At 47.8% G+C, this 24,906-nt stretch overlaps 1 protein-coding gene across 1 annotated transcript in view; it reads left to right on the forward strand.

Moving 5' to 3' along the window:
• DNAH12 (dynein axonemal heavy chain 12) overlaps positions 1-24,906 on the forward strand; it is a 1,534,490-nt gene that overhangs the window by 836,720 nt on the left and 672,864 nt on the right. The window contains exon 48 of the mRNA XM_078661571.1: positions 695-775. Within this exon, the coding sequence (XP_078517697.1) occupies positions 695-775 (81 nt within the window). The remainder of the gene's footprint in view (positions 1-694; positions 776-24,906) is intronic.

A 24,906-nucleotide genomic window follows, 5' to 3' on the forward strand; every position in this document is an offset into this window, starting at 1 on the left:
CCGGATTCGGCAATGCAACTGTGGTGTCCGGACTGGATGCACCTCACCCACTCTACTCCCCTTCTTCTTTTTCCGTTTATCACAAAGGGCAAAAGAGGGGAAAGCTGTCGCACCTGAATCTGTAGATGCTGATGTTGCTTGCTTGGAGAGGCTAGCTTTGTCTCCCTGTCGGCTTCCAAAGGAAAAACTGGTCAGTCTTTTGGCTGCCTGATGTCCTTCCACAAGGATAATTTATTGAGTTAGAAGGTCTGTGCTTGCTGCCTGATGCGTGAAACATTAGTAACATTTTCCATTGTAACCTTTCAGGTTCGGTCTTGAGACTAAAAATTATGAAGGGTTTAGTTGCCATTGCCTGTATCTTTGTCCTCTTCTCTCATTCTTAATGGGGGATTGGATAAATGGATGCAGCTGATTTCACTAGCACCATATAGCATGCTTGAGGTCACATCTGTCTATCAATATCTTGGTAGTACCGCCTGATGTCAGTGATCAGCTATGACATAACATTTTCCAGAAGGATTCAAGTAAGGAATTTGCAGAAAAAGCCATCCATCAGCAAGAATGTTGCCAAAGGTAAGGAACATTTTAAATAATTGGCAAATGAAATTTTTAATGTTCCCTTCTGTCAAATGTACAATTTATCTCCATACATATAACACAATTAACAATAATTCTGTTCAACTAACTGTTGTAGGTGGGTGAGATGAAGAAAGAACTAGTTGACCTTCAGCCGAAACTTAAGGAAGCGAAAGTGGAAAATGCAAATATGATGAAGGTAAACCTAAAGTAGGACAATCGTTAGCATTTCTCTTTTGTTTTCCTTATCCCTACTTTTATCTGGTACAAATAAATGCTAATATGATAGAAGAAAAAAGAAGTCTAAGCTTAAACCCTAGGCCCTCATTATAAGTTGGCTGTAAAAATGATGAGGAAATACCATACCCAATATTACCTTAACTGCGGTATAATTCACATTGAGGTAGTACCCCAATGAGATTTGTTTCTCATCATTACAACTTTCTTTTCTGTGTATGGGTGATAACCACAGAAATCAGTGTTTGCGTACCTAATTCACTTGTATTTTAGATATTTCAGGCAGTTTCATAATACCACCTGGGGTTTCTGATGGATACATCTGCCTGTGGATTCCTCACCTTGTGATTCCTCACCTTGTGAATATCCCGTGTGCAGCAGCATTCGGAAATTTTTCGTAGCTCTCCACGCCGATGAGGACGATGTCACAATAGCATGGCTCTGATCGCGGCTCCGCTGACGTCACTGTCGGCGTGATGACGTCAGTTCCCCTTTTTCCCCCCGTCAACGCTAACGGTTTTCTGGGACTCTCCGTACTTGTGTGCTTACTTTGTATTTTTGGCTTGTTCTTCTTGTTCACTTTTGAAGATGTCTTCGAGGAAATCAGGTTTCAAACCCTGTAGAGAGTGTGAGGGTCATATGTCAATCACTGACCCCCACAAAGACTGTGTCTGGTGTTTATCGTCGAACCATGATGTTGAGGGTTGCTCTTGCTGTCGCAAGATGAACCCTAAAGCTTTAAAGGAAAGAGAGGCCAAACTCTTTATGGCGAAGATGAGAAAGGAAAAGAGAGGTCGGAGGAGATCAAGATCCAGGTCCAGGTCCAGGTGAAGTCATCGTCTGGTCATGCTTCGAAGTCAAAGAAGCACAAGAAAAAGAAGAGACAGAGCTCTCGGCGCCGTTCTGACAAGAATGCAGCTCCTCGACATCGTAAGGACTTTGTTTCACCATCTTCTTCAGGCTTGAATCAGGTATCTCCAGTTCGTTCGGCTTCGCCTGAAAGATCTCCGGTTCTCTCTCCAACGTCGGTTCAGTCTCCTGTCCCGGTAGATGAAGCTCCAGTTCCTGAAGAGTCTGCGGCTCCATTGGCTCCACCATCGGCTACGGTTGGCCCGAGTCTGGTAACGCCTCAATTGGATACTGTCCTGGGGGCCTACCCACCTTTCCCTGGCCCGGGTACAGATCCATCACATTACTTAAATGCAATGTATGGAGTCTTTGCAAGAGTTATGTACCCCTCTGGAGCACCTTTGGGTCCCATGGGTCCTATGGCCTTTAATCTGTGGGTTCCTCAGGCTTATGCTCAGGCTCCCCTTATGCCATTTCTTCCAGCGGCGGCGTCCTGGCATTTCCTGGCGCCGAGGACATCGACGCCGTTCCCTTCATCTCCGGCGCCATCAGCTCGGCCTCGTTCGACTCAGGCTGTGCCTCCGGATCCGTGTTTGACGCCGGCTCCGGGTCCGTCAGAGTCTTGTCTGGCTCCGCCGATGCCGGTTCCGAGGATAAGATCCAAACAGGAGGCAAAGAGGGTATTGGAGGAGCAGTGTGATCGTGCAGAGGACGAAATGGAGGAAGGTGAACTTCAGGAGTCAGAGGACTTATTTGAAGATTTGAGGGTGGCAAGTGGCCTTGATATGTCCCCAGAATGGGAGATTTCTCTTCCTTTAGATGCTCCTTCTAAATATATGGCTACTTACCACACAGTTATAAGGAAGGCAGCGGAGCTTTTAGACCTGCAGCTTCCAACAGCTCAATTCAAGTCCAATATTTTAACGGAGGTTCTTTATTCTCCCTCCACTGTGATAGAGTCTTTACTGCCTTTTAATGATGCCATCACTGAGCCAGTTATGGAGGTTTGGCGTAAGCCCATTTCGGCTCCAGCAGTATCAAAATATGTTGCTAGGATGTACAGGGCGGCTCTAGGAGATCCGGACTTCCTAACATCTCATCCTTCTCCTGAGAGCCTTGTGGTTCAAGCTGCCTGTTCGAAGAAGTCTTCTGGGGCCTTTCCTCAAGTCCCTGGTGACAGAGACTCGAAAAAGCTTGACCAGTCAGCTAAAAAGGTGTTCTCCTCAGCAAGTATGGCCTTGAAGTCCACAAATGCCACCTGTCTTTTGGGCCATTACATTCACGCTCTAATGGACTCTGCAAAACAGCTTGCTCCTAAATTGTCTGAGGACAGACAGAATTTTAATGAGGTTTTATCGGACACTCAAGCAGCTGCACGTCGAGTTATTCAGAGTGGCTTGGACACTGCGGACTCTGTTGCCAGGATTATGGGTTCTTCAGTTGCCGCAAGGAGAAGTGCTTGGCTCAAGTCGTCTGAGTTCTCTCCGGATGTGCAGGCAACACTTCTTGACCTCCCTTTCGATGGTTCTGGGCTGTTTGGGGAAAAAAGCAGACTCAGCCTTAGAAAGATTCAAGGATAGCAAAGCTACAGCTAAGTCTCTGGGCCTACAGGCGCAGCCTAGAGGTTCCTCTTACAGAAAGTAGAGAGGTTTTGGAAGGTCGTCCTTTCGAACCTACAGGCAGCCTCAACAGCAGCAACAGCAGCAGCAAAATACCCTGTATAAGACCTACAGGGGCAAGAACAAAGGTCGTCCAGGAAGTTATCAGCCCTCCTCCTCCTCCTCTACCTCTACCTCCCCCCCTCTTGCCGCAGCAAAGCAGCCCTAGATCCAATATTCTGGATCATGTAGGTTCCTGTGGGGGTCGGCTTACCCATTTTCTACAAGATTGGGAATCGGTCACTACAGACCTTTGGTTTCTAAATCTTGTGGAAAATGGGTATGCTCTTCCCTTTCGGGAATTCCCTCCGAATTACCCTCCTTGCCAAGGGGCATGTTTGGAGGACCACCTTCTTCTTCTGCAGGAGGAAGTCCTTACATTACTAAAAAAAAGGTGCGATAGAGGTGGTTCCGGAGCAGGAAAGGGGTCAGGGATGCTACTCCCGGTATTTCCTGATTCCCCAAAAGGATGGCAGGTTACATCCTATCCTGGATCTCAGGATCTTGAATCTTTTTCTCAAGCAAGAGAAGTTCAAGATGCTCACCCTAGTGGACGTTCTTCAGGCGCTGCAACAGGAAGACTGGATGATGTCGATCGACTTGCAGGATGCGTATTTTCATATCTCGATCCTGAAGTCGCACAGGAAGTATCTCCATTTTACAGTAGGTTCGCAGCATTCTCAGTTTGCGATTCTCCCGTTTGGACTTACTACTGCACCTCGAGTCTTCACCAAGGTGATGGCTGTGGTGGCAGCCCATCTCAGGAGGTCGGGGATTCCAGTTTTCCCCTATCTGGACGACTGGCTGATCAAAGTAGGGTCGCCAGAGAAGGTGCTTCATCATCTGCAAGTTACAACTCAGTTGTTGTATAAATTGGGTTTCTCGATAAACGTGCCCAAGTCTCACCTGGTGCCCACTCAGCGCACACATACAGTAGGAGTCAAGAGGGAAAAACAGAACTAGGGCGCCCTCCACTCAGTAAGTCAACAAAACCAAATGACCTAGTTCTTCAGGCAATTTACATACAAATCTGTGAACACAAATGGATCGTCAAATAATCACTCCAGCAACACCTCTAACTCTAGAGATTGTTACCATGTCCCAGTCTATTGCCATAATAAAAGGTAGCCATACTCTGATCAACACATTACAAACAACACAGGACTCACATTCACCAGAAGGACAACAAAAATTAAAAAATGTGTGAATAGCTAGGTAGCACCTCACGGTCGCACCACCAATGGGACCCCTGGTTGGTACTCACCAGGATGGCCCTGTTCTCATCATCGGTGCCACCTAGCTTAACGTAAACGTGTCCGAAACCCAAAAAGGAAGGAGACAGTGAATGGTGCAGTGAACACAAACTTATATGAGACAAGGACTAACAACGTTCAACATATAACAAAAAAGTTACTGTGCAAACAGGACACAAAAGCTTTTACTCGCATTCCCTTGTTGCAAACAGTAAACACATATACGTAAAATAGAGAGATGTGAATACTACCTATCGATTCACACTCTGCTTACAGCCGACATGTTTCATTGCCTTGGTCTTTATCAGGCAATTTCCTCAGGGCAAAATAATGAGCTGCCACTGCCAAAAACACTGTGCTTTAAGTGCTGTAAATCAAAATAAATGCGCATGTATGAGAGACTGCCTGCTGTTCCACTGTGTGTTAGACACAACAAAAACATTGAACATCAATCGCAAAGTAATGGATAATAATTACCCTGATGGACAGTTTTTCTCTCATACCATCCAAGAGGAAAAACTTTCAATATCAGATCAAAGCCCCCAGCGGTGAGCGTGATCCTTTCTCCCTTCAGTTCTATGTCTGAGGACAAAACGCCGCGAGGGCAGTAATTAAAACTCGTATATCTAATCTCACCGTATTTGTCTTGTATACCACCCCGCCATGTCAGACCACTTTGAAGATTTTACCAGTGGAGAATAGTCGTTCGGTGTCTTCTCGGCACTGGAACGCCGACAGACTGGTGTACGCTCTATTTATTTTACCGATAGCCGCTATTCACCGGCTCTGATTGGTCATAGTAGTCACATGACTTGCGTGGCCGTGTTTGAACGTTGCCACGACATTTAGAAACTCAATTTTGAAAGTAAATATTCTTATCATCTACCACAAATCAATCATTCTTTAGTTTTCTCTGTGTAAATTACTGAGTATTCACTTTCATGTAGAGTTTTAGGATCGGCTGGTAAACAATCTGTTTACTTTCCATGAGCCGATATCCCCCGACTCTCATAGGTCAAAGAAGTCACCTGACTTGCGCGGCCATTTTGGAACAGTGTAGCGTAATGTAGTGGCTATTGGGATCTCCGCGTTACAAGTGATTATGTGCCCACTGCGCCTGTTGCATTAGATAGAGTTCACTATTAAAAATATTAAATTATGAATACTGTGCATGGAATTTATATCATATTCATAATTGAGGTGGACAGCAATACTGTGTACAATAGTACCGCTCCTATTAGCATATCAAACTGATCAAGTGCAGACATGTATGTATAAACTTATGTTCACTCGAATGTCAATACTGATATGCAAATCAGGTCCATAGCGGTTGTCTTAGTGCATTGTCCCGGTACGACATGACAAACACAGTGTACATACCCACATTCCTAGATCTATAGGTGTCTTCAATCCAAGCAACACCCCTAAGTAGCTAGGCAATCAATGTCAGTGGTATTGACAATAATTTTTAGTCTTACACTGTTAAACCGAAGGGGCTGATGGAAAACCAATCGACTGGGGCAATAAGAGTTTGATACCGGACAGTAGGTTACTGAGCAACGGAACATCTATGTAGATCATTCAGCGTAACTTATTCCATTCCAGGAGTTCATTTAATCCCTTCTGCTCACTTTGTTCCTGGTATATCCAGCGTGCTTCTTTTGTAATCAGTCATCTCTCCACAGACTGGACTTCACCCATCACTCTTTCCAGAACCACCCATGTAAAGGAGTGTTTATTGCGGTGGCAAACTTCTGATTTTTCAATCATCATCTTGTAATCTGTTGTAATCTGTTGTAGATAGAAGGGACCAGTGTTTTCTAATGGCCATTAGAAAACACTGGTCCCTTCTATCTACAACAGATTACAAGATGCCTCCCCCTCGTTTTGCCTTCCGAAGGGCCCACAATCTTAAGGACAAACTGGTCCACACCAGGATGATTGAAAAATCAGAAGTAGAGACAACCACTGTACCTAACGGCCATTTCCCGTGTGGGAACTGTTCAGTGTGCCACCTCACGAACAAGAGTACAACTGTTGTGTTACAATCTGGAAGGGTATGGACACTGAATCATTTCAGCAATTGTAATACCACCAATGTGGTGTACAGGCTGAAATGCGAATGTGGACTAGAATACATCGGACTTACTACACGCAAGATCAAACTCCGTATCCAGGAGCATGTGAGTACGATACGAATTGGTAAATTGACCACTAAATTAGTGCAACATTGCCACCGCAATAAACACTCCTTTACATGGGTGGTTCTGGAAAGAGTGATGGGTGAAGTCCAGTCTGTGGAGAGACGACTGATTACAAAAGAAGCACGCTGGATATACCAGGAACAAAGTGAGCAGAAGGGATTAAATGAACTCCTGGAATGGAATAAGTTACGCTGAATGATCTACATAGATGTTCCGTTGCTCAGTAACCTACTGTCCGGTATCAAACTCTTATTGCCCCAGTCGATTGGTTTTCCATCAGCCCCTTCGGTTTAACAGTGTAAGACTAAAAATTATTGTCAATACCACTGACATTGATTGCCTAGCTACTTAGGGGTGTTGCTTGGATTGAAGACACCTATAGATCTAGGAACGTGGGTATGTACACTGTGTTTGTCATGTCGTACCGGGACAATGCACTAAGACAACCGCTATGGACCTGATTTGCATATCAGTATTGACATTCGAGTGAACATAAGTTTATACATACATGTCTGCACTCGATCAGTTTGATATGCTAATAGGAGCGGTACTATTGTACACAGTATTGCTGTCCACCTCAATTATGAATATGATATAAATTCCATGCACAGTATTCATAATTTAATATTTTTAATAGTGGACTCTATCTAATGCAACAGGCGCAGTGGGCACATAATCACTTGTAACGCGGAGATCCCAATAGCCACTACATTACGCTACACTGTTCCAAAATGGCCACGCAAGTCAGGTGACTTCTTTGACCTATGAGAGTCGGGGGATATCGGCTCATGGAAAGTAAACAGATTGTTTACCAGCCGATCCTAAAACTCTACATGAAAGTGAATACTCAGTAATTTACACAGAGAAAACTAAAGAATGATTGATTTGTGGTAGATGATAAGAATATTTACTTTCAAAATTGAGTTTCTAAATGTCGTGGCAACGTTCAAACATGGCCACGCAAGTCATGTGACTACTATGACCAATCAGAGCCGGTGAATAGCGGCTATCGGTAAAATAAATAGAGCGTACACCAGTCTGTCGGCGTTCCAGTGCCGAGAAGACACCGAACGACTATTCTCCATTGGTAAAATCTTCAAAGTGGTCTGACATGGCGGGGTGGTATACAAGACAAATACGGTGAGATTAGATATACGAGTTTTAATTACTGCCCTCGCGGCGTTTTGTCCCCAGACATAGAACTGAAGGGAGAAAGGATCACGCTTACCGCTGGGGGCTTTGATCTGATATTGAAAGTTTTTCCTCTTGGATGGTATGAGAGAAAAACTGTCCATCAGGGTAATTATTATCCATTACTTTGCGATTGATGTTCAATGTTTTTGTTGTGTCTAACACACAGTGGAACAGCAGGCAGTCTCTCATACATGCGCATTTATTTTGATTTACAGCACTTAAAGCACAGTGTTTTTGGCAGTGGCAGCTCATTATTTTGCCCTGAGGAAATTGCCTGATAAAGACCAAGGCAATGAAACATGTCGGCTGTAAGCAGAGTGTGAATCGATAGGTAGTATTCACATCTCTCTTTTTTACGTATATGTGTTTACTGTTTGCAACAAGGGAATGCGAGTAAAAGTTTTTGTGTCCTTTTTGCACAGTAACTTTTTTGTTATATGTTGAACGTTGTTAGTCCTTGTCTCATATAAGTTTGTGTTCACTGCACCATTCACTGTCTCCTTCCTTTTTGGGTTTCGGACACGTTTACGTTAAGCTAGGTGGCACCGATGATGAGAACAGGGCCATCCTGGTGAGTACCAACCAGGGGTCCCATTGGTGGTGCGCCCGTGAGGTGCTACCTAGCTATTCACACATTTTTTAATTTTTGTTGTCCTTCTGGTGAATGTGAGTCCTGTGTTGTTTGTAATGTGTTGATCAGAGTATGGCTACCTTTTATTATGGCAATAGACTGGGACATGGTAACAATCTCTAGAGTTAGAGGTGTTGCTGGAGTGATTATTTGACGATCCATTTGTGTTTACAGATTTGTATGTAAATTGCCTGAAGAACTAGGTCATTTGGTTTTGTTGGCCCACTCAGCGCAACCTGTTCATAGGGGCGGTACTGGACACTACTGTGCGTCGAGCATTCCCACCTCCACAAAGGATTCTCGTCATTCAGGAAATTATTCACTTGTTTTACAATGGAGCGGTCGTTCCAGTCCTGAAGGTCCTTCGCCTGCTCGGTCTGTTTGCTTCCTGCATTCTCTTGGTCAACCATGCACGCTGGCACATGAGGGCGCTCCAGTGGTGCCTCCGCAGGCATTGGTATCAGCACAACGGAAATCTCAGGGAGTCTGTGTGGATCTCCAGAGAAGCTGCAGCGGATCTGTCTTGGTGGAGGGTGGAGGGCAATGTGTCTCAACGGAAGCCCTTCCATCTACCTCCATCGGTGGCCACAGTGATAACGGATGCATCTACTTTAGGATGGGGTGCTCATCTGGGGAACCTGGAGATCAAGGGTCTTTGGTCTCCAGGGAACGGTTGCTTCACATCAACCTTCTAGAGTTACGGGCGATACGTTTGGCGCTCAAGGCCTTCCTATTTATCGGCTTTGTCAGCGTTCATTTGCTTGCTTGCTTGCTTGCTCAGCCATCTTTGTTCAAGTCGCCCATTGTGTTAAGGTTCATTAAGGGCCTTACTAACAAGTTTCCGCCCACTCCTTTTATTGTTCCTCAATGGGACTTAAATCTTTTCTTAACTTACTTGATGGGTTCTCCCTTTGAACCCTTGCACAAGTGTCCCTTGAGACTATTGTCTTTTAAAACAGTATTTCTTATTGCCATTACCTCGGCATGGAGGGTAAATGAGCTTCAAGCTGAGTTCGAAACCCCCATTCTTGACCATTCATCCTGATAGAATGGTACTCAGAACCAGGGCTGCTTTTCTGCCTAAGGTGGTAACTCCCTTCCATCTGGGACAGTCCATTGCCCTTCCTACCTTCTGCCTACCTTCTTCCCCCCTCACCCTTCCAAGGAGGAGGAGCGGCTTCACCGTTTGAACCCTAAAAGGGCGGTGAGTTTTTACCTCGATAGGACTAAAGACTTTCAAGTGGATGAGCAGCTATTCGTGGGCTTCATTGGCTGCAGGAAAGCCAGAGAAACGAAACATTTCCGAATTCTGCTGGCGCAGGGGATATTCACAAGGTGAGGAATCCACAGGCAGATACTGTATCCACCAGAAAAAGCGTTACCGAAGGTAAGTAACTTGTTTGTCTCACCTCCTCCCCTGGGTCAAGACATTCTCCAGATCCTATCGCTTTCAACTCCAGCCAGTCAATCTACAACCAGGCGGAGACACACAGAAATTTTTAAAGCCCAAAAACCCAGCCTCTTCTGAAAGAGTGACTTACACACACACAATGCAAAAACCATCTTCATAAAAAGATGTGTTATTGCAGGGTGAGTTCAGACATACTAAACGTCACCTTTCCATCTTAAGTCTTTGGGAAGATACGCTGGTAAATATATTACACAGACTTCCCATTCTATTCTGGTGGGCAAGATGGCCTTTCAACAGGGAAAATAAAATGGTGATTATTTCACTGTCAGGACATGACGCTCACCTTAGTACATGTCCTACCTTTCACATGCACTACACCCTGTCCAGGGGGGTACCCTAGACCCACCGTAGGGGTGTCTTAGGTGCACAGAAAGGGAAGGGTAAGGTCTGGCTAGTGAGTGCACTTGACAGAACAACGTGGCAGTTTCACAAACTGCGTGCAGGCCCTGCAATGGCAGGCCTGCATTCCCTTTTTACGGCTACTTGAGTGGGTGACACAATAAGTGCTACAGGCCCACAAGTAGCATTTACATTACTAGCCCTGGCACACATAGTGTATTTTTACTAGGGACTTCACTAGTAATACAACATACCAATTATGGACAACCAATTACAATTACACTGTACACAGGGAGCACTGGCACTTTGACACTGTTTAGCAGTGGTGAAGTGTCCAAAACATCTAAGTTGGCAACACTAAATCTATCACAGTACCAAAAATAGAGGAGGTAATCACGCCCAAAAATGCCAGGCCTAACACGTGTGCCCCCCAGCGGAAAATGGGGAGAACTGCCCACCCTCATGGGAGTTCTCATCACTAAAGCGGTAAAATCTGGACAGGCCCTCAGCATTGGCGTGTTCCGTCCCAGGTCAGTGTTCCACCATGAAGTCCATTCCCTGTAGGGAGATGGACCACCTCAACAGTTTTGGATTCTCACCCCTCATCTGCATCAGCCATCTGAGTGGCCTGTGGTCTGTCTGAACCAGGAAGTGAGTCCCAAAGAAATAAGGCCTCAACTTCTTCAGTGCCCAGACCACAGCAAAAGCCTCCCTCTCAATTACACTCCACCTCTGTTCCCTGGGAAGTAGCCTTCTGCTAATGAAAGCTATTGGTTGGTTCAAGCCCTTGACATTCGATTGTGAGAGCACCGCTCCCACACCATGCTCTGAAGCATCTGTATGCACTATAAATTCTTTGGAGAAATCAGGCCCCTTGAGCACGGCCGCCCTGCACATTTCAGCATCAAAAGTGGTCTGGCAGGCATCCGTCCAGATCACCTTCTTGGGCTATTCTTTGAAGTCAGTTCTGTCAAGGGGGCAACAATGGTGTTATACCCCTTCATGAACCATCTGTAATACCCAGTGAGTCTTAGAGGCCCTCACTCCTGTCTGGGTCTTGGGGCGGGGGGTTCCCAAGCCAGAATGGTATCAATCTTTGCCTGTAGGGGTGCCACCTGGCCGCTCACCACCTGGTATCCCAAGTATACCACAAAACCCTGCCCTATCTGGCACTTACTTGCCTTGATAGTCAGGCCTGCCCTCTGCAAGGCCTTCAACACTTCACAGAGGTGCCACAAATGTTCCTCCCAACTAAAGCTGAACACAGCAATGCCGTCCAGATAGACGGCACTGAATTCCTCCAGCCCACTCAACCCCTAGTTAACCAGTCTCTGGGAGGTGGCTTGGGTGTTCTTCAACCCAAAGGGCATAACCCTGAACTGGTAGTGCCCCTCTGGTGTTGAGAACACTGACCTCCCCTTGGACCCCTTGGTCAAGGCAATCTGCCAGTACCCAATTGTCAAGTCAAATGTACTGAGGTACCGGGCAGCTCCCACCCGATCCACAAGCTCATCAGCGCTGGGGATGGGGTGCGCATCAGTCTAAGTGACGACATTGGGCCCACAGTAATCAACACAGAACCGGAGTTCCCGGGGTGGCACCAGGCGCAGCAGCTTCTGATAGATACATCTGCCGTATGGATTCCTCACCTTGTGAATATCCCCCTGTGAATATCCCCCTGCGTCAGCAACATTCAGAAATTCTTTTCGTAGCTTCGCGCCGACGTGGACTCGGACGTCATAGAGGCACGGCATCGCTCGCGACTCCGCTGACGTCACCGACGCCTATAATAGGCCCACGCCAGCGTGATGACATCAGTTCCCTTTTTTCCGCGTCGTCGACGCTAACGGTTTTCTAGGGATCGTCCGTAGCTTTTACTGTAACTTTGTTACTCTGTATTGTTAGTATTCCTTTATCTTTTCTTTCATCATGTCTTCGAAGAAGACGGGTTTTAAAGCCTGTGGAGAATGTGGCAAAACCATGTCCATTACGGATCCGCATGAATGCTGTTTATGGTGTTTTAGCTCCGACCACGATGTCGAAGACTGCCGATCCTGTAAAAAGATGACTCCTAAGGCCCTCCGGGAGAGAGACGCTAAGCTTATTGTTGCTAAGCTTAAAGGAAGTAAAGAAAAGAAGAAATCGAAATCGCGGACTCGACGCTCGAGGTCAAGATCTCACTCGAGGTCGCGTTCGGATTCATCCTCGGCCCATGCTTCGAGATCGTCAAAAAAGAAGCATAGGAAAAGATCTCATGAATCCCGACATCGTTCAAAGAAGGACTCAGGTTCTAAACCGAAGTCGCAGGTGAAGCTGGTAGAAAAAGAAGTAATGTCTTCGGCTTCAGAAGAACATGACGGCTCCAGGTCAGGATCCGACGCATTTTCTGAATGCATTGTATGGCATCTACTCCAGGGCTATGTACCCCTCTGGGATTCCTGTTGGTCCCACGGGTCCGATGGCATTTGGTCTGGGTGTCCCCCAAACCTATGCCCCTGCGCCCTTTATGCCCTTTATGCCGGCTCCGGCGCCGCATTGGCATCTTCCGACATCGGCGAGGCCTTCGACTCCGAAGCCATAGATGCCGAAGTCGACGACACTGAATCCTTCGATGCCGATTCCATCTTCTCTGATGCCGAATCCCAAACGACGTCGTGGAAGTCTTCCTCGGCCGGCGTCGGGCTCGGCGCCGGCTCCGGCTTCGACGGAGTCGACAGTGGATCCGACGGCTTCGAAAGTGAAGCATAGGTCGAGACGTGAAGCTCAGAGGATGATGGAAGAAGAGAGCTATCGTGAGGAGTATTTGGAGGAGGGTGAGCTACAGGATCCTGAGGACCCTTATGAGGATATTTCAGTGGCCAGTGGTCTTGAACTGTCCCCTGAGTGGGATTTGGTTTCAGTGACAGACGAACCCTCTAAAGATGTGGCTCCTTACCACGTTGTAATTAAAAAAGCAGCAAATTTGTTGAACATTGCTTTACCTACTGCTGAGTTCAAATCAAATCTACTCACAGAGGTTCTTCACTCTCCCTCATCGGTGACTGAACCATTGCTGCCCTTTAATGATGCCCTTAGAGATCCTATTTTAGAGATTTGGAAGAAACCATTGTCAACTCCAGCTATGTCTAGAGCTGTTGCCAGAAGGTACAGGACTGCTCCAGATGATCCTGAATTTTTATCCACTCACCCTCTTCCTGAGAGTTTGGTGGTACACGCTGCCTGTTCCAAACGATCAACAGGAGCTTTTCCTCAAGTTCCAGCTGAAAAGGGAGTCGAGAAAGCAGGATCAGGCTGCTAAAAAGGTTTTCTCTTCTGCCAGCATGGAATTAAAGTCCACAAACGCGCCCTGTCTGATGGGTCGTTACATTCATGCACTAATGGACACTGTAAAGCAGTTAGTGCCAAAGATACCGGAAGATGATAGAAAGGACTTCCAGGAGGTTATCTCGGACACTCAGGCTGCAGCAAGGCAGGTGATACAGAGTGGTTTAGACACTGCAGATTCTGTGGCGAGGATCATGGGCTCTTCGGTTGCTACGAGGAGAGCTACATGGCTGAAATCGTCTGAATTTTCAACTGATGTCCAGTCTGCATTGATGGATCTACCAATCGACGGATCTGGTTTGTTTGGGAAGAAGGCAGTTGCTGCTTTAGAACGTTTTAAAGACAGCAGGGCGACTGCTAAGTCGTTGGGCCTTCAGACCAGGGGTACTTTTGGAAGGCGTAATAGAGGATTTAGTAGATCTTCATTTCGATCCTACAAATCTACGCAGCAACAGCCACAGCAGCAGCAGAACACGCTGTACAGATCTTATAGGCGCAAGCAGAGAGGCCGTTCTCGAGGCCGTCAAATCTCCTCCTCTTCCTCCTCTTCCCCATCCCAGCCCCCTGCCAACGCAGCAAAGTGGCCCTAGATCCACCATTCCGGATCATGTGGGGGGCCGGCTTACCCATTTCCTACAAGATTGGGAATTGATAACATCGGATCTTTGGGTTCTCAATCTTGTAGGGAATGTGTATGCTCTTCCTTTTCGGGAGTTTCCCCCAAATTACCCCCCTTGCCAGGGTTATTGTTCGGAGGACCTCCTGCTTCTCCTGCAGGAAGAAGTCCTGGCACTGTTTCGAAAAGGTGCGATAGAGGTGGTTCCAGAGCAGGAAAGGGGTCAGGGGTGCTACTCCCGGTATTTCCTGATCCCCAAAAAGGATGGCAGGCTTCGGCCAATTCTGGATCTCAGGATCTTGAACCTTTACCTGAAACAGGAAAAGTTCAAGATGCTCACTCTTGCACAGGTTCTTCAAGCACTGCTAGAAGAAGACTGGATGGTGTCGATCGACTTGCAGGATGCGTATTTTCATATTCCCATCTTGAAGTCGCCCAGAAAGTATCTCCGTTTTACGGTTGGGTCGCAACACTACCAGTTTGCGGTCCTTCCGTTTGGTCTTACTACTGCGCCTCGAGTCTTCACCAAGGTAATGGCAGTGGTGGCAGCACATCTCAGGAGGTCGGAAATACCTGTATTCCCGTATCTGGACGACTGGCTGATCAAAGCGGAGTCGCCGGAGAAGGTGCTCCATCATCTGCAAGAGACAACTCAGTTGTTGCACAAGTTGGGTTTTTCGATAAATGTACCCAAGTCTCACCTGGTGCCCTCCCAGCGAAACCTGTTCATAGGTGCGGTACTGGACACTACTGTTTGTCGTGCATTCTCACCACCTCAAAGGATTTGCGACATTCAGGAAATGATTCCTTTGTTCTACAATGGAGCGGTCGTTTCAGTCCTGAAGGTTCTTCGCCTGCTCGGTCTGATGGCTTCTTGCATTCTGTGTGTCAACCATGCACGCTGGCACATGAGGGCACTCCAGTGGTTCCTCCGCAGGCAGTGGTATCAGCACAACGGAGATCTCAGGGAGTCAGTGAGGATCTCCAGAGAAACTGCAGCGTGGAAGGCAATCTGTCGCAAGGAAAGCCTTTTCAACTTCCTCCATCGGTGGCCACGGTAATAACGGATGCATCCACTCTCGGGTGGGGTGCTCATCTGGGGGACCTGGAGGTCAAGGGACTTTGGTCTCCAGAGGAAAGGTTGCTTCACATCAACCTTCTGGAATTCCAGCGATACGTTTGGCACTCAAGGCCTTCCTCCCTTCCCTACGCAGTGTGTCAGTGCAAGTCCTGACGGACAACACGACCGCGATGTGGTACATCAACAAGCAGGGAGGAGTGGGGTCGCTTTGTCTCTGCAGAGAGGCTCTGCGTTTCTGGTCCTGGGTTCAGGACCATCAGATTTGTCTGATGGCAAATCATCTGGCCGGAGTTCAGAACGTTCGTGCAGACAGTCTCAGTCGGCAGTTCTCTGCCGACCACGAGTGGAAACTTCATCCGGAGGTAGTTCGTCACGTCTTTCGGACGTGGGGGACTCCTCAGGTGGACCTTTTTGCCACTCAAGAGAATGCTCACTGCCCGTTATTCTGCAGTCTCCAGTATCCGATGCAAGGAGCCTTGGGGGATGCGTTTCAGTTGAGTTGGAGCTCGCAACTCCTTTACGCGTTTCCTCCCATACCTTTGATTCCTCGGGTTCTGAGGAAAATTCGCCAAGACCGGGCCCAAGTCATATTGGTTGCCCCGGATTGGCCAAGAAGGGTGTGGTACTCAGACCTTCTCCACCTCTCCTCTCATCCGCCGCTCCGTCTCCCTCACAGGGCAGATCTCCTCTCCCAGATGGAGGGGCAGGTTCTACACCCCCACCTCCTGACCTTGCACCTTCATGCCTGGAGATTGAACGGGGCAACCTGAGTTCTTTTTCTCTCCCGCCTGACGTGGTGGATGTCATCTTGTCAACCAGGCGTGACTCCACTAAGTCCATCTATTCTTATAGGTGGTCGAAATTTGTCGTTTGGTGTGGGGAGAAATCTATAGACCCTTTGAGTGCCCATTTGTCTGATGTTCTCCAGTTTGCCCTTTCCCTGGTGCAACAGGGGCTTGCTGTTGCCACAGTGAAGGGCTATCTTTCAGCGCTGTCGGCATTTCTCTGTTTGCCTGACCAGCCATCTCTTTTTAAATCTCCTGTGGTTTTAAGGTTTTTGAAGGGCCTCACGAATAAGTTCCCTCCTACTCCTTTTATTGTGCCTCAGTGGGACTTAAATCTTGTTTTGACCTTTCTGATGGGTGCTCCCTTTGAGCCTCTTCACAAATGTCCTATGAGGCTTTTGACTCTTAAGACAGTTTTCCTCGTTGCTATAACCTCGGCAAGGAGGGTAAGTGAGCTTCAAGCTCTTAGTTCCAAGCCACCTTTCTTGTCCATTCATGCTGATCGAATGGTTCTTAGGACCAGGGCTGCTTTTCTGCCTAAGGTGGTGACTCCTTTCCACCTTGGTCAGTCTGTTACCCTCCCTACCTTTTATCCTCGCCCACACCCTTCCAAGGAGGAGGAGAGATTACACCGTCTGGACCCCAAGAGGGCGGCATCTTTTTATCTGGACAGATCTAAAGACTGTTGGTTGGATGACCAGCTCTTCATTGGCTTTGCTGGCAGCAAGAGAGGAAGAGCGGTCCATAATAGAACTTTATCAAGATGGATCGTCCTCTGTATAAAGATCTGCTACTCTTTGGCCGGTAAGGAACCTCCAGAGGGTATAAGGGCTTATTCTACTAGAGCTAAGTCGTCAACCTCTGCATTGGCTAGAGGTGTTCCTGTACAGGATATTTGTAGGGCGGCAACTTGGTCTTCCCTCCACACTTTCGCGAAGCATTACTGCTTGGATTCCGAGGTGAGGAGGGACGGTCTCTTTGCACGCTCTGTTCTCCAGGATTTCTTGGTCTAGAAGAGTGGACACCCTCCTTCGGGAGTGGGGACTGCTGTGGGACTCTATTCACAAGGTGAGGAATCCACACGGCAGATGTATCTATCAGAAGAACAAGTTACTTACCTTCGGTAGTGCTTTTTCTGGTAGATACAATATCTGCCTGTGGATTCCTCACTGACCCACCCGCCCCCCCGTTGTCCACTCTTCTATGCCAGTGTTTCTATTATGTATTTATTTTATTGTCAAGGAGTTGTTTATATCAAATGTTTTATTGCATTTGCTTCACACTGTGTGTGTTACCTTGATATTTGTACTGCGTATACTGTGTATATGTCTACTGTCATTGGTCCGTCCGTGTGCCTCGAAGGCACGGAAAAAAGGGCGGAACTGATGTCATCACGCCGGCGTGGGCCTATTATAGGCGTCGGTGACGTCAGCGGAGTCGTGAGCGATGCCGTGCCTCTATGACGTTCGAGTCCACGTCAGCGCGAAGCTACGAAAAGAATTTCCGAATGTTGCTGACGCAGGGGGATATTCACAAGGTGAGGAATCCACAGGCAGATATTGTATCTACCAGAAAAAGCGCTACCGAAGGTAAGTAACTTGTTCTTTTGGCACAAGGACCACTGGGCTAGCCCAGGGGCTACTGGATGGCTCAATCACCCTTAGCACCAGCATCTTGGAAACCTCCCCTTTGATTCTGGGTCTGACCCTATCAGCCACTCTGTAAAATGTTTGTTTTACCTGTAGACTGTCTCCACATCATGGACGCACTAATGGGTGACTCCTGGGCTCAGGGAGAACAGGGAGGTCAGGGTGGGCGAGAGGTTCACCCCCTCCACTGACCCATCCTTCTTTTTGGCTGGCAGGAGGTCAGGAAGAGGTCCACTCTCCTCTTCCGCCCCATCATCTGTAGCCAAGAACATGGTCGCCTCAGACCTCTCAAAGTGTGGTTTGAGGCGGTTTACATGGAGGACCCTCAAAGGGTTCCTAGGAGACCGGAAGTCAACCAGGTAGATCACTTCACTCCTACGCTCTACCACCTCATAAGGCCCAGTCCACTTGTCCTGGAGCACGCAAGGCTCCATTGACGCCATCAGCCACACTTTCTGTCCAGGTTGAAACTCGACCAGAGTGGCATTCTGGTCGTACCATTGTTTCATCTCTTCCTGGCTGGCTTCCAGACTCGCCTGAGCGAGTTGTCTGAATCGCCTAGTTTGTTTCCTGAAGGTCAGCATGTAGCTATATACATCCTGGGGGGTTTACTAGGAGATGGAATAATTGTTTTATAGCACCAGCCCAGGCCTCTTCACCTCTAGGGGCTTCTCTTCCCACTACACTCCAGATGCAGGTCAGCCTGTGCTGTCTCACCTCCTCCCCTGGGTCAAGACATTCCCCAGATCCTATCGCTTTCAACTCCAGCCAGTCAATCCACAACCAGGCATAGACACACAACCAGGCATAGACACACAGAAATGTTTAAACCCAGCCACTTCTGAAAGAGTGGCTTACACACACATAATGCAAAAACCATCTTCATAAAAAGATGTGTTATTGCAGGGTGAGTTCAGGCAAACTAAACTTCACCTTTCCATCTTAAGCCTTTAGGAAGATAGGCTAGTAAACAGATTACACAGCCGTTATCATTCTATTCCAATGGGCAAGATGGCCGTTCAACAAGGAAAATGAAATGGTGAATATTTCATGTCAGGACATGACACACACCTTAGTACATGTCCTACCTTTCACATGCACTACACCATGTCCAGGGGGTACCCTAGACCTACCATAGGGGTGTCTTAGGTGCACAGAAAGGGAAGGGTAAGGTCTGGCAAGTGAGTGCCCTTGACAGAACAACGTGGCAGTTTCACAAACTGCGCTCAGTCCCTGCAATAGCAGGCCTGCGTTCCTTTTTATGGCTACTTGAGTGGCTGGCACAGTAAGTATTACTAACACTGGCACACATAGTGCATTTTTACTAGGGACTTCACTAGTAATACAACATACCAATTATGGACAAACCAATTACCATTACACTGTACACAGGGAGCACTGGTACTTTGACACTGTTTAGCAGTGGCAAAGTGTCCAAAACATCTAAGTTGGCAACACTATATCCATCACAGTACCCAAAATAGAGGAGGTAGATGCAAAAAGTCTGGGGTAATCATGCCAAGAAATGCCAGGCATAACAGGTACCAAGAAGCCTTCTTTGCAAGCCTAGGAAATGCTCCTACTCTATGGGTTACCATGTGCAAACCTTTATTGACCTGAGTTGCCCAAGATCCAGAATTGACCAGTTGGATTCCTAAATAATCAAATTCTCTGACCCTTTCCAGTACTTCTCTACACAGTTTTACAATGCCCTTCACCCTTTTCATCCTAGAACAGGTCTTCTGCTTAGTCTTAGAGACGTTAACTTCAAGGCCATAATCAGTGCAAAACAGACTAAAATTGTCAACAAGATTTTGGAGACCCACCTTTGTTTGGGCCAGTAGGAAGGTGTCATCAGCAAAGAATAGAGCGAAACGTTCTGCCCTGCAAGAGTAGGAGAATCATTAACACAATTGGTCGCATACTTGACACAATTGTTGATATAAAGAAGAAAAGGGTAGGAACCAGAACACACCCCTGGTGAACACCCTTATTGGTGGAAATTGTCCCAGAGAGCTCCCCTATCTGATAGAGACATCTAGCCCAAATTCCTTAACTTTTTAATTCTCCACAGGCACCAGATTGGATCCGGAAATTTTCTAGCAGCAGCACAGTACTGCTGGAAGTAGTGCGCAGTGCAGTGGCGCAACAAAAGTTGAGGGGCCCCCCATGCAAAGTACACAGAGGGGACCCCCTCCCCGGGCCACCACCTACCACTTTTGCAGAGGAGGGCCCCTGGAGCTTGAGGGCCCACCATGCACCGAGGGGGCTGCGGGTGCTTATTTTACGCCACTGTGAAGATGCCACAAATGCCTCTTATTTCAGTTATGGAGCTATCTCATTAGAAAAACAAGACCTACAACTTCGGGACATAAGACATCCACTTTAACACCAGGTAAAAAACAGAACAAATTCATTTTGCACTGACATAGCAACAATAATTAGCCATAGTAAGCTTATTCTATTTTGGTCACAGCACAAAAATAGAAAAACTTTCTCACACGCCCCAGCGGTGAGATCTGTGGGACTGGCAGGTTTTTGTGCCCGGGGAGGTCTGTGGGACTGGCAGGTTTCTGTGCCCGGGGAGGTCTGTTGGACTGGCAGGTTTCTCTGCCTGGGGAGGTCTGTGGGTCTGGCAGGTTTCTCTGCATGGGGAGGTCTGTGTGGCTGGCAGCTTCTCTGCCTGTGGAGGTCTGTGGGGCTGGCATGTTTCTGTGCTTGGGGAGGTCTGTGGGGCTGGCAGGTTTTTGCGCCGGGGAGGTCTGTGGAACTGGCAGGTTTCTGTGCCCGGGGAGTCTGTGGGACTGGCAGGTTTCTGTACCCTGGGAGGTCTGTGGGGCTAACAGGTTTCTGTACCTGGGGAGGTCTGTGGGACTGGCTGGTTTCTGTGCCTGGGGAGGTCTGTGGGGCTGGCAGGTTTCTCTGTCTAGGGAGGTCTGTGGGACTGGCATGTTTCTCTGCCTGGGGAGGTCTGTGGGGCTGGCAGGATTCTGTGCATGGGGAGGTCTGTGGGGCTGGCAGGTTTCTCTGCCTGGAGAGGTCTGTGGGGCTGGCAGGTTTCTCTGCCTGGAGAGGTCAGTGAGGATGGCAGATTCTGTGCCTGTGGGGGTCTGTGGGAGTCTGTGGGACTGGCAGGTTTCTGTGACCGGGGAGGTCTGTGAGGCTGGCAGGTTTCTGAGTCCTGGAGAGGTCTTTGGGACTGGCAGGTTTCTGTGCCTGGGGAGGTATGTTGGCAGGTTTATGTGCCTCAGTCTCAGTTTAACAACCAAACAGCAAAGAGTAGCTGAAAGGTGGCCTGTCAATTTTAGTAAAGGGCATTCGCCTGTGCAGCAATGCATGTTGCTGTATTTTAGTAACTTTTATCTGTTTCAGCTAGAAACCAGTTTTTTTGCAAGCTGCAATTTATGTAGCATCACTGCCACCACAGCCCCAATCCTCAAGCTCTCTGCCCCAACCCTCCCCCCACTTCCCCCACTCACACCCTGATGTTTAGATCAGCTGGACCCGCCCCTTCAGAACTGCCATCACTCAGCAACTCGAAATCAGCAACAAGAAATCGGGTCAGTTTTTGGGGGAAGTGGGTACCACTGTACCTTGACAGAGTTAGGCGAAACCGGGAAACTTCTCCCAAAGTCAGACGAAGGTGTAAATTCATAGGTGAAGGGTACATTTTCTTGCGCCCACAAATTTCAATGACCATTTTTGTGTTTTCTGTAAAATCTGCATATCAATATAAATCGCAGGTGAAATTGATGACACGCACTTTTAATCTTTAATTTGTAACATAACCCCCCCCCTCTTTCCCAAACAACCTTCATGTACCAAAGGCGCCTTTTTTTTAACTAAATGCCTTCAATCTAAACTGGAGACCTTACAAGCACAAGTGGTCGTCACATTGAATTTTGGGTGGTGTGCACTTGTCTGCGGGGGGGGGCATAGACTGGGGGAACAAACAGACTCACCTGCGCAGGCTGCAGAAGACAGGGCACACAAGGCTAGCCAGAGAAATAATTAAATTATGGCCGGCGGTCGCCGTCGCAAGTTACCTCTCAATTGTCTCCACTCTGGCCTCTGGGATGCCTCCTCACTTCACCAGTCAGCAATGCGCATGACAATTGGTCACCAGCCCCACCCTAAGGGTGAAGAGTAAGACCGCGCAGACGCAACGGCAGAGACATCTGCACGCTGCGCAGTGTGTACCATTACCATTTTGTTTTATTTTACCATTTATTTTATGAAGAAAAGTCTAGAGCGAGTGGAAGTTACATAACTTACCTATATTAATGTATTACTTATCCCAGACAGTCACGGATATGTGGTCCTTGCTGGCACCGCTGAGGGGGCCCCTGGAGCGCAGGGGCCCCTCCCCAATGCATGGGCTGCGGGGGCTCGTGTTACGCTCCTGGGGCCTGTGTTACGCCCCTGCTTATAATTCCACGCCACACAATTCAACTATAAATAAATTAACCCTACATCATTCCATACTACATAATTACAATCCTAAAAATACATCACAGAATAACATTCCACACAACGTATTACCACTCCCAACCACATAATTACACTACACACAACTCAACTACACATAATTCCACTTCAACCTATATAATTACACTTCACACAACATATTTACACTCAACTCTAAAACACATAATTACCCTCCACAAAATACAACTCTGCAACATGTTTCTTAATTCCACTCCGCATAATTATACACCATGCCACATAATTCCACATGTCACACAATTCCATAATTCATCCCCACACAATTTATCACACAGCATAATAACACTCCACATAATACCACTCAGCTCCACATAATCAACCTCCACATAATTATGCTCTACTCCATACTGCATACATACACTCCACATAAATCTAGTCTATTCCACGTAGCAACACTCCACATAGCTACACTTCACGCCACGCCTCTTAATACCAATCAACATAATTTCACTCAACACCGCAACTTCCACATAACACAATTCAACTCTACACATTTCCATTCCACACCACATAATTCACAACAAACTACATAATAACACCACAAATGCACAACACACCACAAACATCCAATCTACACCACAAAATTCCACATCATGCTACAATATTTAACAGCACACCACATAAGTAAACTCCCCTACATACCACTCCACAACACAAAATACCATTCCAGATAATCCCACTCCAAGACGCACAATCCCACTCCACTTAATACCACATAATTACACTGCACACCATGCCACATTATTTCACGACACAGATCCAATTCACGCAACACAATTCCACAACTAACAATTCCAATCCAAACCATATATGTCCACTTGACACCACACACATTCCTTCCACTCCAAACAGAAAATGCATAGGTAAAATACATTGGCCTTTACAACATCAATAGCTCGAACACCCACCTTCCAATGTGTCCCAGCAGATCCTGTTTCTGGAGCTGCAAACTTTCTGGCGGAAGTCAGAGCTGCCTCAGAGGAGCTGTGCTCTGTGGGGAATGCTGTCTCTGGGGCCCCCATCACCATCTTTGCCCTCTCCCTTCTCAGAGGCAGTACTCTGGGGAGAATGCTGTCTCTGGGGCCTCCACCCCCATCCTTTCCCCTGCCAGCTCTCCTCTGTGCTGCCTCCTGCTCTCTCTGGGGCCCCCACCCCATCCTTTTTCCAGCCTGGCTATGTGGCTCTGTGGCTCTGACTGAAGAGAAACAATGTAACGTGTTTGTTTCTGATAGATACATCTGCCGTGTGGATTCCTCACCTTGTGAATATCCCCTTGCGTCAGCAACATTCGGAAATTCTTTTCGTAGCCTCGCGCCGACGTGGACTTGGACGTCACAGAGACACGGCCTCGCACGCGACTCCGCTGACGTCACCGACGCCTATAACAGGCCCACGCCGGCGTGATGACATCAGTTCCCTTTTTTCCGCGTCGTCGACGCTAACGGTTATCGGGAATCTCAGTAGCCAACTGATACTTTGTGTCTATTTGTTGCCATTTTCTGCTTCTCTGTATCCTGTCTCTTCAACGATGTCTTCAAAGAAGACCGGTTTCAAGCCCTGCAGGGAATGCGGTAAAATGATGTCCATTACCGACCCACACAGCGACTGCATCTGGTGCTTGAGCTCGGTCCATGATATGGAGGATTATTCTTCGTGTAAGAAGATGAACCCGAAGGCCCTGAGGGAGAGAGAGGCGAAGCTCCTGGTGGCTAAGCTGAAAGCTGGAAAGGAGAAATCGTCGAGATCTCGTTCTCGAAGGGCGAGGTCGAGATCGAGGTCGAGATCTGGATCTCGAGGGAGGTCATCTTCGAAGTCGGCTTAGGATCATGTTTCGAAGAAGAAGAAACATAAGAAGAGGAGACATGAGTCCCGACATCGTTCCGGTAAGGAGTCGGGGTCGAGGTCGAGGTCACCGAAGAAGGTACGTTCGAAGGTGGTGACTCTTGATGTTTCGGAACCAGAACCTGAAGGTGAGGCCTCTCCATCGGAGTCGCGGATGCGGTCTCCGACTCCGGCTCCGAATCCGTCTCCGAATCCGTCTCCGGCGCCGTCCCCGGCCCGAAAAGAGGAAGAGGTTCGAGAGGATGTGGATTCCGCGCCTATCGATGAGCCGAATCCGAGCACTCCTCAAGGCCAGCCTGAGGGTTTTCAACCACCCTTTCCAGCCCCAGGCCAGAACCCATCTGCGTTTCTCAACGCAATGTATGGCGTCTTTTCAAGGGCGTGGTACCCCTCTGGTGCACCTTTGGGTCCCATGGGTCCTCTGGCTTTTAGTTTAGGAGTTCCTCACTCCTATCCTCCGGCTCCGTTTATGCCTTACATGCCAGCTCCGACGCCGCCTTGGCATTTTCCACCTCCACCGAAGCCATCGACGCCGGTCCCGACGTCGCCTGCTCAGAGTCGAACTCGAGCACATCCCTCTGAGCCATCGAGTTCGATTCCGACGTCGATTCCGAATCCGTCAGATTCGATGGTGGATCCGGTTGCAAAACGTGTAAAGGTGAGATCCAGAAGGGAAGCTCAACGCCTGTTG

The sequence above is a fragment of the Lissotriton helveticus genome, chromosome 9 (assembly GCF_964261635.1).
Source record: "Lissotriton helveticus chromosome 9, aLisHel1.1, whole genome shotgun sequence".
Classification (NCBI taxonomy): Eukaryota; Metazoa; Chordata; class Amphibia; order Caudata; family Salamandridae; genus Lissotriton; species Lissotriton helveticus.